The 14,647-nt window shown below is 40.6% G+C and overlaps 1 protein-coding gene across 1 annotated transcript; it reads right to left on the bottom strand.

The window, feature by feature from the left end:
* Nucleotides 1-575: 575 nt before the first annotated feature.
* slc22a6l (solute carrier family 22 member 6, like) lies at nucleotides 576-7,717 on the bottom strand. Its single transcript, XM_083563835.1, has 12 exons — nucleotides 7,237-7,717; nucleotides 7,074-7,156; nucleotides 6,519-6,969; nucleotides 6,334-6,437; nucleotides 5,525-5,679; nucleotides 4,723-4,891; nucleotides 4,406-4,529; nucleotides 3,424-3,539; nucleotides 3,099-3,313; nucleotides 2,863-2,971; nucleotides 1,616-1,819; nucleotides 576-1,234 (listed from the first exon to the last, which is right to left on the bottom strand). Exons 3-12 carry the CDS (start codon nucleotides 6,900-6,902, stop codon nucleotides 1,117-1,119), a joined length of 1,698 nt encoding a protein of 565 aa, XP_083419961.1. The 5' UTR covers nucleotides 6,903-6,969; nucleotides 7,074-7,156; nucleotides 7,237-7,717; the 3' UTR covers nucleotides 576-1,116.
* Between the last annotated feature and the right edge of the window lie 6,930 nt (nucleotides 7,718-14,647).

The raw sequence follows: 14,647 nt of genomic DNA, 5'->3' as shown, positions 1-14,647 counted from the left end.
TTATTATTCGTGAATCCAAACTCAACATAGAGCATGAAGACAAAATATTCTTGTAAATGTTTTAAAGTAATTTCCATACTGCAGAAATATACATAAAATACAACCTTTTGGCCTGTGTTTGTGGCTGATTCCTAATATACTTACTACATTTATATCATTTTCAACCCCTTTTTTGCCTCACATGTGAGCTAGTCAGCTAGCTTCACCCTGCCATCTGTAGGCATCTACTAGCATCTACCACACTAGCTGGAAATACCTGGAGCCTGGCATAACAACAGGATTTAGCACACAAAAACATCCTGTACAATTGTATAGTTTTGTAGCAACAATTTGTGGAAGGTTCACATGAATGTCATAGTTTGGTGTTTACATGTCTTTATTAGGAATTTAGTGTAATTTAATGCATTTATTATTATGGTCAATGTTGCAGAACATCTGTGAAAGGAGTTATTCTCTTGTCACATTGCAGAGAAGCTACAAAGTATTTGCCACTGTTTTCTCCCTGATTGTTACAAAGCACTGACTGACTTACTGGATAGTAAACTAAGCAAATTAAGAGTACTTACACTTGACACTTTTGGAAAACATCCGGTTTATTAAAGTGCTCTCACATTGGAGACTCCTTCCATAAATATTGTCAAATGAGTTTAAAAATGAGTTTTAAAATTTTAAATGAGTGTGAGTTTATTTATATGAGATTTCTTTTATTGTCATTTACAATAGATTGTAAATGTAAATGCTCTAACAAATATATTACCTCTGAAACAAGCATTAAATGTGTGCATGAATATAAACCTGTAGTCAATGATATTATTAAAAATGAATGAACACTGTGTGACAAGTCAGATTCCGAACTCCAGTATAAAGACTAATATTGTTTAATCTATAAAGTGTGGTATTTCCTGTATTGTACATCCACAAACAAGAATAGTTCCATATATAAAGCACTTGCACTCAAAGTAATCTATTTTAATCAATTCCTTGACATTAGAGGATTCAATGGATTGCAATACATTTACTGTGAATAAACTAAAAAAAAATATTTCACCTGGGTTACATTCTACTTACAAAAACAACCTTCATTAAAAAAGTAACTTTCTACTCTGTAAACCCAGTCTATATGTTCACTTTGGTGTATTCTGCTGCACACTCCTTTAGTGGTATACTGCTCTGGTCATTCAGGGTTACTTCCTCGCTCTTGGTGGAGTTTTTAGGCTTTCTCCACTTGAAACCTCTGTAGTTATGAAAAAAGAAGAGGAAATTTTCTTTTTACCTGAAATTCTTTTTTTGGTTAACCTAATAGACAGGCTAAAAAATAAATATTATATTGTCTATAATTAAAAATTAAGTATACATTTGATATAATGTGTTATACTCTTTATTTTTGGGTATATTTATATATTTTGAAATATCATTTTATTTTTTTGGAGTAATAAAACAACTTTTTCTTTCTATCAGCTGGTACTACATTCTGTCAGCAATAAGTAATGATAAAAAAAGAAACTTTATAATTAAAAAACTTAAATTCCACCATTTTTCCATTAAAGTGAAATCAAATTTAAAATCAAACTGTAAAAATCTAATTTTAAAGACAAACCAGGCTCCCCAGACTTACCTATCCTCAGCATCTTGTATAGTATCAGGAAGTGATGTATTTAGCGTCTCCGGAAGGAAGTATGCAAAAACTCCACTCACGATAGGAGCTGTTCCATAAATTAAACCAGGCAGCCAGGCATATGCATCAGAAAGTAGAAGGATCAAAGGAGCCACCATTGCCCCAAAACGAGCTGTCATGGTCACCCATCCCATGCCGTTCTGCCTGTGGAAAATATTTTTTTTAATATGAGAAGCTATGATGACCAAATTCAAATTGTAGAAAACTTGTGTTTTTTAATTAGGAAAATATGACTTTGGCAGGGCATGGTTGTTCATGCAAGATTGACTGCTAATTTCCTGGAATTTTTACACACAACAGTCTGCACAGTTAATGCAGAATGGCGTGGAAAACCACCAGAAGGTCCATTGAGTGTAAGTTCCATGGGCAATAATGTCATGTTGATGACAGAGATCATAGAGAAATAGGAAGAGTGCTTTAAGCGACAGAATGGCCATGGTGATTGAAATAACCAACTGGCAGATTCTTAGAACACATTATATATTAAGGCAGATGGGCTATAACAACAAAAGACCACATCAGGTTACATTCCGGGAAAACGTTGGAAGTTGGAAAGACATTTGGCGACTCCTGTACTTAGATAAAAGAACTGGAACCCAGTGTGGCCTTCCATTGTTGTAGTATATCTGCTTCAAGGCTTGGTGTATTGTGCCTTCTGTATTGATTTTCTGCTTGACATGGCTGTAACTAGTAGTTATTCAAGTTAAGCCACTCGTCTGGCCAGGTACTTTTGATGTCTCCCATTTCTTCTGTTAAATAAATTATGCTCACTGAAGTTGTAAAGTATAAAATTAATACATTCTGCTTCTGCGGCTTGTAAAATACCTAAAACACGACCATCTGGCACAAATCAAGCCATGGTTCATTCTCTCAGATCACATTTTTGATGTAAACATGAAACTCAGTTCTTAAATTGTATCTGCATGATTTTATGTATTGTTCTGCCACCAGATGATAAATTGATTTACATTAGTAAGATAAAGTATAGTAGAAAAGTATATGTAAAAATATATGTATTATTATTAATACTATTATCATTATTATTATTATTATTTTTTATTCTTATTGAATGTTGTTGATCACTGCACTCCACACTGCCCACTTCCAACTTCTTTTTGATACCCTACTGTATATAAGAAGTGGTTTTTGTGTAAAAGAAAGATGCTTAGAATGAACTGTGGGATTACCGGATTACTGTGGGATAAAGTTCTCCTGAGTAGAGGTAACAGCAGTTGAAGGCAGCAGCTAGACAACCTTTCCCCAATACTGCCAAGGAGGTACGCAATGTCTGCAGCTCTGTACAGGTACAAGAAGAGCAGAGAAAAGCATTATAGCCCAAAGTGCAACATCCCTTTTTAAGCCATAGCACTTTTATACATCCCAGAATAGCAATAACATTAAACTGACAATGGTATATGCTTACCATAAGGTACAAGCAGATTAACGAGAATGGTAGTACCAGCCAGTATAAGTGATGCGCACTGGGACAGCCTACGTCCAATAAAACTCATTGATACTGTGACGATTATTTTAGCTGGAATGTCTACTGCACCAAAGATCACCTGAATCAAATATATGTCCACGCCAAATTTCTGTAAATCCATCGACAGGCCATAGTAGGAAAAGCTTGTCGAGAACCTAGAGGAACATGACATGAAATGTAAGCAAGAATTATTATTTATGTTCTAATTTTTACAAATTGCATATCTATAATGGTAATGGTATCTAAATAACATCCAGCGACTGACCACACTGCACTGAGACACACAGTAATGATTCTCATGGTGCGTGTCCGCACAAGATCCACAGCACTGTGATTGACCTTTGAGCAAGACATCTCCTTCTTCATGGATTCCTGTAGCATCTACATTAATATAAAGCAAAGATTTAGAAAAAATCTTAAATAAAATCACTTCTCTATCGCTTAGTGAGAATGAAAAAGAAAGGTTACAGCAGCCTACTTTGGTCTGCTGTCTCTGATTATTCTGCTGAAACAAAAAGACCCCTAGTAATTTCTTATATGTCTCCTGTAGACATGTAGCAAAGGTCTCAACAAAGTCATAGACTGTTTTCAGATCTGCCAAGTTAATAAAATATGTATATTCAAGTATATACTATATAAGTAAGTGTCAAGTCACATATACTGTAGACCATGTATTTATTACTATACTATACTATACTATACTATACTATACTATACTAAATGTATATTTGTAGAGTATATTTTTGATACTATAATAATATTTAATTATATTGTGTACTTTTAATATGCTAATACACGTATAAAGTACACTGTACATGGTAGCACTTAAGGAAAGTACGCTAGGGGCTAAGTGTTCTATATTTCAACTATTATTTAAACTGTATATATATATATATATATATATATATATATATATATATATATATATATATATATATATATATATATATATATATATATATATATTATACAATGATAAGAATGCACTTTTTAGTAACATTTTCTTTGTAAAGTATTTTCCTTGTGAATAGATGATTGTGTTCAAATCTTGCTGTTGCCGTCTCACTGTTTTTAATTAATTAATCTCAAAATGTCTCTGTTATGTCTGCGTCGACTTACATTTTTGACAAAGATCATACCTAAATAAAAACACAGGTGAGAATCTCCATAATAATTACCAAAGTACCAATCAGAAATATTTAAACAAAGAAATGTTCGCCTAGCATGGCTGCTTTGTCTCCTATTACCTCCAAGTTAATTTTGTCACCCTCAGCCCGCCGGCCATTAATCCGAGCTACATATTTGAGGTTTTTTACTGCCTTCTCGGGCTTATTGGTAAGAACTAGCCATCTTGCAGATTCCAAGAACCACCTGTGTAAGAAATAATAGACATACAGGTATAAAACAAAGTGGGGGAAAAAAATTAATAATGTAAAACCTCGAGAGGTTTTTGAGAGGGTTTTTTTTGGAGTAAAGGTGTAAAGATGTTCCTACACCACAAGTGTTATTTCTGATATCTTAAAATGTCACATTAAGGAGCAATATATGGACATTTACCACTTACCAAGAGTAAAGGAAAAAAACATAGAAAGGTAGAGAGACAGCCAGAGTGATCCATCGCCAATCCCGAATACCGTAAGCAACCCCTGCCAGAATCAGCTGCCCAGTGGTGTAACAGTAGCCCGTAGCTGTACCTGTTACAGTCCGTATGCGAGTGGGGATCCATTCCACAACTACACAAGAAGCGAAAGCACACAGCTTTATTACCTTTTACATATTTTTTTTAACCACTGAATACATATTCAGAACAACTTTAAGGTCTCCAGAATAAGTGTTAAGTCAGGAACAAAATATTTTTCAAAATGTACTTTGATGTCCTTCCCTTGTGATAAAACAAACAATCCTAGACTTAAAAAAAAAAAAATTCAAATAGTTTTTAACACTTTAGTGTATTTTAATGTTTTAGTTTTATTACTTATTTTACTCATCACCTAATATTTCAAGAAAACATAAATTATGGATTGTGGTATGTATCAGCATGGCTGCTTTATTTGAGAAAATTTACGAATATGAATTTCTAAATCAGATTTACAATCTTGGGGTCTTGACTCAATATTGCATCTATTTTCTAAACATCATCCAGCCACCCACGTTTTAATAGCCTTTGCCAAGGTCTCGAATGTATTGCATTTCATTACAAATGAACGATTTCAACTGTTTTATTTATGGTCTCCAGATGTAAACATGTTCTTTATGTCCCGCCTCACCTAAAAAAAAACTTGTTAATTAGCCATGCGTAAAAATGGTTGGGAATGTGTGTGAGTGTATATATGTGTGTGTGTATATGTGTGCATGTGTGTCCTTACTGAGAGAAAAGGAATTAAGGATTATTCCAGACAAGGCCATGCCACAGAAGAAGCGGAACAGACAGAAGAGGGAGAAAGTGGATGCAAAGGCAGCGCATGTCCCTGAAACTGCCATAAGCAGGTTAGAGATCAGGAGCAAAATACGCCTGCCAAACCTGACAAGGGAGATAGTTCAGATTTTTGTACAGTGATAGCTAAAGCTTTGATTTGAAAATACATTCCAGCATGTCTGTGACATTCCCAATATTTCTTCATTATAATAATGGAGGAAAGGGAAAAAAATTAAGTATAACATTTGTATATAGTAAGTATGTATATAGTTAATATATGAATTTTATTAATTTCTTCATCCTTTCATTCCGTTATTTTCAGTGTCTGCTATATTCTGGTAAATGTTGTTATTATTACGATTTTGAATGATCAGAAATCAGTAACTTAACACTAATATACTGTATGGAAACCAATCTTCACCCAAAAAGAATCACCATTATAATTTAATAAGTTGATAAATCAGTTGTCAACAGACAATAATTAATTATTCATCTACATCAGTAAATGTGTAAACTAATGGGGAAAAAAAAATTATACTGTCTATACACTATATATATATATATATATATATATATATATATATATATATATATATATATATATATATATATATATATATATATGCATTGACAAATTTGTTCTTTTCTATAATTAATATATCCCTATGAATAATTATTTGTCCATTAACTGATTAATCATTTAATCAATAATGATGTAATTCTCACATCGCAAGCATTTACACATACAGGATTCCTTACTTGTCAGAAAGTCCCCCAAAGATTATTGCACCTACAAGCACCCCTCCCATGTAAATAGTTTGCCCCATTTGCTTCAAAGATCTCAAATCACACACCAAATCCCACTGTAAGAGAAGAAAAAATAACATCACTCATTGCTCTTGATTTAATATGATTATAAATGTTCTAGAAACAGAGCCTAGTACTTCTGTAATAATAGTTGAGCTCATGTCAGTCTTGTTATAACTCCATCCATCAACACATCCCTCCATCTCAATGTCTGTCTTTTCCTGGTCCATAGAGCTGTTCTGGCCCAAAAGGTCCCACTTTGGTTCGACATAGCGCCTACAGCGCTCCAGTTTACCCTGTCTATCCAGGGGCACACTAAGGAGCAGGAGCTCAGCTGGACCCATTGCATGATCTGACAGGTTGGCATGGGCAGTGCAGTGGTGTGGAGGCACCGCTGCTACGAAGTTCTGCAACAGGTTGTGGCTTGCCAACATGAAAATAGGCATGGAAAGCAGCATGACATGGGCCAACTGGAAACGGCCTATGCTGCCAACCTGCTCCAGCAGGTCTGCAAACACCATGGTTTACCACGAAAGTATACCTTTGTGTTCTAACAGATTGTCTGGATGTCTGTCCTCAGGGTATAATCTACGAAAGCAAGGAGACAAGGCTAATCAGTTAAAAAAGTAAAAGAAATATTAACATACCTTTATTGGTGTTGTGGTGATTCCGTGAATCCTTAATAGCCTTACATTGTTAAGCTTCTTCCCTCTTTGCCAAGGGATTTCTTGACTGAAGACGGTTTCGTGCACAAAATGTTCAGAGCGACTCCTTTCTACAAGATAACAAAACTCCCTCCAGACAAAGTCTCCAGCAGGTTGTAAAGTTGGAGTTGCACAATCAGCTTTGAAATACCTCTGTTTTTTTTCCTGAAGAAATCCCAAATAATCTAACACTGAATTTGGAACTCCACTGAACCGATTGTGGCCATAGAAACTTTTTCTGTGACACAAAAGAATGCAAGCTCTTAATCCAGCTGGCATTAAAAATACAAAATCATTATCTGCCAAATATTTAAGCTCCTTAAGAGTCTGCAGCCAACTTTGTATGGTTTCCTTGCTGCCAGTTGTTTTTTAAGAATTACTGCAATGAGTTGATCGCGTGGTACAGTAAGGGTCAAAAAGGCAGCATGTTTGATTTTAATATGAATAAAATGTTTCTGGTAGAAAAGTAACTAGTGTTCTGTCTGCAGTAGAGTTTACATTCAAAGTCCGCTCCTCTGCTCCTGACGGTTCTTCACTTCACCAACAACAGAGTGTGCAGTGACTCAGCACATGTTCTGTGAAAAGTGTGCCTTAAAGTTTGCTAATGACCAGCAAGACAAAAGACCAGATTGCAGGAAACACATTTACTAAAAGGATGTCAGACTTAATAAGCAACAATGTAAGCTAAAGAGTTATTGATGAAAGAGTATATAATTGTTTACTAGTTATAATGTCAGTAAATTGGATGACACGTCAGTAATTGTACTTTTGTCCATCTATTGTTTTGTTCTTATAGGTTACTTTAGCATTATTGCAATTGCAAACTTCTACACTTACAAGAAAACATTAACTTTTACTCCTTTCCTCAGATGTAAAAAGTGGTAGTGTTTAAGACATTGGACTCCTTATCAGTAGGTCATGAGTTCAAATCCCAGCCTTACAAAGCTGTCTGTATAAGTGTGTGGCTTATAATGTATGCTTTTACATTTATGTGTGTCATAAATGTTAATGAATTTCAGAGGTGAACTTGTAGGATAAGTGTGTCTGACCCTTAATAAAATGTTTGAATATAAAGCTGTAAGGAAAAAATAAGGTGTCTCCCTATTGAACACAAGCCTAGCACTTTAATAGCCAAAGCATGTTTGATTGCTGTTGAACACAAGCCTGTTCCTTACACTACAATAGTCATAATTTAACAGAAACCCAGTTAAACTGACCTTATTACTTATTTCTCATTCAATCAGCAGCTACGACAAACTATATTGTTACTTACTAACTTCTTAACATTAACCGAGTTTAAAGATGCCTTTTACCGTGATATGGTGTTTGCGAGGGTGCCCAAATATTTACGAGCTAAGGAAGACAGTGTCTCATGGGCCTCTGCATGTGCTGACCCTTACTCTATAGAACTTATCCATCCCAATACTGGGCTCAGCTCTGTACTGATGGTGTTATTCTAAAAAGTACCATACGTCTTGACAGTAGTTTGTAGGTTGTATCAGAAGAACCAATCCATTATCCCTTTGTCTTCCACAATATTAACAGGCCTACAGTCCATTCCAATCCATTTAGATATTGCATTAATCTATTTAGACTTACTTATTTTTGGTTCACATGTCCAATTGCATACCTCAACCCAGCCATTAGGGGGGCACAAGCCAGTGTACTCTTAGTGCCGGTCCCAAGCCCGGGTAAATGGGGACGGTTGCGTTAGGAAGGGCATCCAGCATAAAACATGTGCCAAATCAAATATGCGGATCACAAATGAGAATTTCATACCGGATCGGTCGAGGCCCGGGTTAACAACGACCGCCACAGGTATCGTTAGCCGACAGGGTACCGGTGGAAATTGGGCTACTGTTGGCCGAAGGAGGAGAAGGAGAGGAGGAAGGCGTCTACAGAGACGGCAGGAAAAGGAGCAGTGTAGGAGAGTAGAGGTTCGGGTTGGTACTTTAAATGTTGGTACTATGACGGGTAAAGGGAGAGAGATGGCTGATATGATGGAGAGGAGAAAGGTAGATGTGTTGTGTGTTCAGGAGACCAAGTGGAAAGGGAGTAAGGCCAGGAACATTGGAGGTGGGTTTAAACTGTTTTATCATGGTGTGGATGGGAAGAGAAATGGTGTAGGGGTGATTCTGAAGGAAGCGTACAGTAAGAGTGTAGTGGAGGTGAAGAGCGTTTCTGATAGGGTGATGATCGTGAAGGTGGAAGTTGAAGGGATGATGATAAATGTCATCAGTGCCTATGCTCCACAAGTTGGCTGTGAGATGGAGGAGAAAGAAAGATTCTGGAGTGAATTAGATGAAGTGGTAGATGGTGTACCTAGGAAAGAACGATTGGTGATTGGGGCAGACTTTAATGGGCATGTAGGTGAAGGGAACAGAGGTGATGAGGAGGTGATGGGTAGGTATGGTTTTAAGGAGAGGAATGTGGAAGGGCAGATGGTGGTAGATTTTGCTAAAAGGATGGAAATGGCAGTGGTGAACACGTATTTTAAGAAGAAGGAGGATCATAGGGTGACGTATAAGAGTGGAGGAAGGTGCACACAGGTGGATTATCTTCTGTGTAGGAGATGCAACCTGAAGGAGATTGGAGACTGTAAGGTGTTGGCGGGGGACAGTGTAGCTAGACAGCATCGGATGGTGGTCTGTAGGATGGTTTTGGAGGCGAGGAAGAAGAGGAGGAAAGTAAGGTTTGAAAGAAGAATAAGATGGTGGAAACTGAAGGAGGAAGAGTGTAGTGTGAGGTTCAGGGAAGAGGTCAGACAGGGGCTTGGTGGTGGTGAAGAGGTGCCGGATGATTGGGCAACTACTGCAGGAGTGATGAGGGAGGCAGCTAGAAAAGTACTTGGTGTGACATCTGGAAATAGAAAGCAAGACAAGGAGACGTGGTGGTGGAATGAGGAAGTGCAGGAGAGCATTAGGGGAAAGAGATTGACAAAACAGAAGTGGGATCGACAGAGTGATGAGAAGAGTAGGCAGGAGTACAAGGAGATGCGGCAGCAGGTTAAAAGGGATGTGGCGAAAGCCAAGGAAAAGGCATATGAGGAACTGTATAAGAGGTTGGACACTAAGGAAGGAGAAAAGGATTTATACCGATTGGCCAAGCAGAGGGACCGAGCTGGGAAGGATGTACTGCAAGTTAGAGCAATAAAGGATGGAGAGGGAAATGTGTTGACTAGTGAGGAGAGTGTGTTGAAAAGATGGAGGGAGTATTTTGAGCAGCTGATGAATGAGGAAAATCAGAGAGAGAGAAGGTTGGAGGATGTGGAGTTGGTGAAGCAGGATGTAGATAGGATTAGTAAGGAGGAAGTGAGAGCAGCGATTAAGAGGATGAAGAATGGAAAGTCGGTTGGACCAGATGACATACCGGTAGAAGCGTGGAGATGTTTAGGAGAGATGGCAGTGGAGTTTTTAACCAGATTGTTTAACAGGATTCTGGAAGGGGAGAGGATGCCTGAGGAATGGAGAAGGAGTGTGCTGGTACCGATCTTTAAGCATAAGGGAGATGTGCAGACCTGCAGTAACTACAGGGGAATTAAGTTGATCAGTCACACCATGAAGTTATGGGAAAGAGTAGTGGAAGCCAGGCTGAGAGAAGAGGTGACCATCTGTGAGCAACAGTATGGTTTCATGCCGAGGAAGAGCACCACAGATGCCTTATTTGCTTTGAGGATGTTGATGGAGAAGTATAGAGAAGGACAGAAGGAGCTGCATTGTGTATTTGTGGATTTAGAGAAAGCGTACGACAGGGTGCCGAGAGAGGAGTTGTGGTATTGTATGAGGAAGTCAGGTGTGTCAGAGAAGTATGTGAGGGTGGTGCAGCACATGTATGAGGACAGTGTGACGGCAGTAAAGTGTGCAGTAGGTACGACAGACTGGTTCAGGGTGAAGGTTGGACTGCATCAAGGATCGGCCCTGAGCCCTTTCCTGTTTGCAGTGGTGATGGACAGGTTGACGGACGAGGTCAGACAGGAGTCTCCCTGGACTATGATGTTTGCAGATGATATTGTGATTTGTGGTGAGAGTAGAGAGCAGGTTGAGAAGAGCCTGGAGAGGTGGAGATATGCGCTGGAGAGAAGGGGAATGAAAGTCAGTAGGAGTAAGACAGAGTACATGTGTGTGAATGAGAGGGAGGGCAGTGGAGTGATGCGGTTGCAGGGAGAAGAGGTGGAGAAGGTGGAGGAGTTCAGGTACCTGGGGTCAACAGTGCAAAGTAATGGAGAGTGTGTTAGGGAAGTAAAGAAAAGAGCGCAGGCAGGGTGGAGTGGGTGGAGAAGAGTGACAGGAGTGATTTGTGATAGAAGAGTATCTGCAAGAATGAAAGGGAAAGTTTATAGGACTGTGGTGAGACCTGCGATGTTGTATGGATTAGAGACAGTGGCATTGAGTAAAAAACAGGAGGTGGAGCTGGAGGTAGCAGAGCTGAAGATGTTGAGGTTTTCGTTGGGAGTGACGAGGATGGACAAGATTAGAAATGAGTTTATTAGAGGGACAGCACATGTAGGATGTTTTGGTGACAAGGTGAGGGAGGCGAGATTGAGATGGTTTGGACATGTGCAGAGAAGGGACATGAATTATATTGGTAGAAAAATGCTGAAGATGGAGCCACCAGGTAGGAGGAAAAGAGGAAGGCCAAGGAGGAGGTTCATGGATGTGGTGAGGAAAGACATGCAGGTAGTTGGTGTAAAAGAGGCAGATATAGAGGACAGGGTGGTATGGAGACGGATCATCCGCTGTGGCGACCCCTAATGGGAGCAGCCGAAAGAAGAAGAAGAATATGTCCAATTGCATACCTCATGATGTCAGATGTCATTTCGCCTCAGCAGAAGTGGGCAAGAACAGAAAAATGCTCTGCAGTTTCTTCCCCCATGAAGAGGGTGCTGTGCTCCACCTCTCTTCCTCCAAGGAGGTGGTTGAGGCAGATGCCGTGATAGACGTGATAGCCATGATAGGCTGTAGCTAAGCTCAATTTTGTTGGGCAGCAGAAAGTCAGGAACAGCGTTTCCTGCATAAGTTGGACTAGTGTTTCCTGCGACTGAGATCGCTGCCTCCATGCCGGGGCCTGCCTTTTTTCCTGGCTCTGCACACTGAGGTGTCCAGGTGTTGGGGCAGCCCTTATTCAGCCTGCCTTTTTAGCCAGGCCTATATGACGGCATGTCAGACTGGCGCCTGTTTGCACACCATGGCGGTTTTGCAAGCCTACCAGGCTGACCTGCTAAAGAAAAAAAAAAACGAGGGAGAGGAAAGTAGACACAACGACATAGTAGAGGTGCGTCATGCTACAGATCTGGGTCTCAGAGCCAGCAGGGAGACTGCTAGGGGCATTGGCTGGTCTATGGCAGCTCTGGTGGCCACAGAGCTCTAGCTTACCCTGTCCGATCTTTCTGACAAGGATAAAGACGTGCTCCTAGACGCCCCCGTTGTGCCCACTGGCCTGTTCAGCGATGCCGTTTCTACAGTCTTTGACAGGTTTCAGGAGAATCAGTGTCGCTACTCACACTCCCCCTACCAGGGACATTAGGCGGAAAAGGTCCGCTAGGGTCTAAGTTTTCCGGTGCTTCAGGGCACAGCGATCTCCAGTTAATGCATTCCTCGGCTTCCGCCCAGAAAAATATCATATTTGGGGAGATTGCTGCTTCTAAGACAGCTTTAGGGCTTTGCTCAAGCTGCTCCATGCATACCAGAGGTCAGTATCGGGAGACTCATATGCACTGATTCCTTTAAAAGACTATCTGACAGCCTGGAAACTCTTGCCAAACGTGTCTCCATGGGTCCTGCACACTGTAAAAAGAGGCTACACAATTCAGTTCTGGTCTCATCCATCCTGATTATGGCTCTGGTTATGGACCCAGAAGTAGAAACTCTTTTCGAGAAGCAAGCCATAAAGGTGGTCCCTACCCCAGACTAAGAGTCATCTGGGTTCTACAGCCAGTAATTCATAGTTCCCAAGAAGGATGGGGGGCTGCATCTCATTTTGGATCTGTGTCAAGGCTTTCAGGGCTGGAGCTAACTGTAAAGCAGTTCCAAAGATTGCTGACGGCAGCTGCATTCAATGTCGTGCATGCAACCTATACATGCAACCCTTGCAGTGGTGGTTTAGGACCAAAGGGTTCTCCCAGAAGGGCAACCCACTTCACCCAATCAAGGTCACACAGTGAGCCTAAAGGGTCTCAGGCATGTGTTACAGGACCCCGTGTTGGGGGCTCCTTGTCGTCGCATAACGTTAATAACGACTGCCTCCTTCACAGGTTGGGGGATGGTCATGAGTGGCTGCTTCGCCCAAGGTCTATGGAAAGGGCCCAATCTCTTTTGGCACATTATCTACCTGGAGATGCTGGACATGAAGCATTTCCTTTTGTACCTAAGTAGCCATCTTGTGCTGATCCATATCGACAACACATTGGTGGTCTTTTACATCAACCACCAGGTGGGTCTGCAGTTTTGCCTCCATTACAAGCTGGCATGATAGATCCTCCTGTGGGCCCAAGGAAAGCTGCTCTCACTGAGGGCAGTATACATCCCAGGGCAGTTTAACTGGGGAGTACACGCTCTTTCAAGACAAAGGCCGAGGTCTGGGTTAGGAGTGGATGTGGTGGAGAAGATATAAAATAAGTTTTACAGAGCACATGTGGAGCTCTTTGCGACTTTAGAGACCTTGCATTGTCCCCTCTGGTTTTCCCTCACTCACCCAACTCTTCTCGGACTGGACACTATGGTGTAGGCATTACTAAGGCCATGCCTGTACACTCTATTCTCCAATACAAACTCCCTCCATGAGGAGGTTGTATGCCACAAAGTGGTGCCTGTTCACTATATGGTGCGAAGGTCACCAGTTAGACCCAGTTAACAGACCGGTTGGCCCAGTGCTGGAATTTCTTCAGGAACAGTTCACCAAAGGTTGTCTCCTTCCACCCAAAAGGTTTACATGTCCGCTATTGCAGCTTATCATGCTCCGCTTGCCGAGCATTCCCTAGGGAAAAACCCATTAGTGACACATTTTTTCTGGCAGAACCCGTAGGCTGAGGTGACCCAGAGTGTCTTTGTTGGACCTGGCCGTATTTTTAGAGGCCCTGTCTAAGCCTTCCTTCAAGCACCTGCCCAAGGTGTCTTTGAGATTTCTAACATTCATGACTGTTTTTCTACTGAGAGATTTGGAGAACTTCACACCCTTTCCATTAGCCCTTCCTGTCTGGAGTTCACTCCAGGCATGGCCAGTGTCTTCCTCTAACCCAGACCGGGGTATGTCCCCAATGTGGCCTTGGCTGTCCCACATCTATTTGTGCTCCAGGTTATTCTCCTCTTTTTCAGGCCACCGACCAGGAGAGGTTTTACCGGGTGTGCCCAGAACTGGCCCCTCTGTCCTTCAAGTCAGTCTGGCGGTATTGTACACTTGTTCTCAAAACATTGTTAATGCAGCTCGAGTTCCTGTATGGGAACGTCTCTGGGTTACGTATGTAACCCTTGTTGCCAGAGAAAACCAGACACTGAGTCTCGGTGCCATATTTCCTGCAACCCTGCGAGCGTTTCCTTCGCTTTCAAAGCTAGAGCCGTCTCCACAGC

The sequence above is a fragment of the Silurus aristotelis genome (assembly GCF_946808225.1).
Source record: "Silurus aristotelis genome assembly, chromosome: 16".
Classification (NCBI taxonomy): domain Eukaryota; kingdom Metazoa; phylum Chordata; class Actinopteri; order Siluriformes; family Siluridae; genus Silurus; species Silurus aristotelis.
This window is presented reverse-complemented; position numbering and strand designations above follow the sequence as displayed.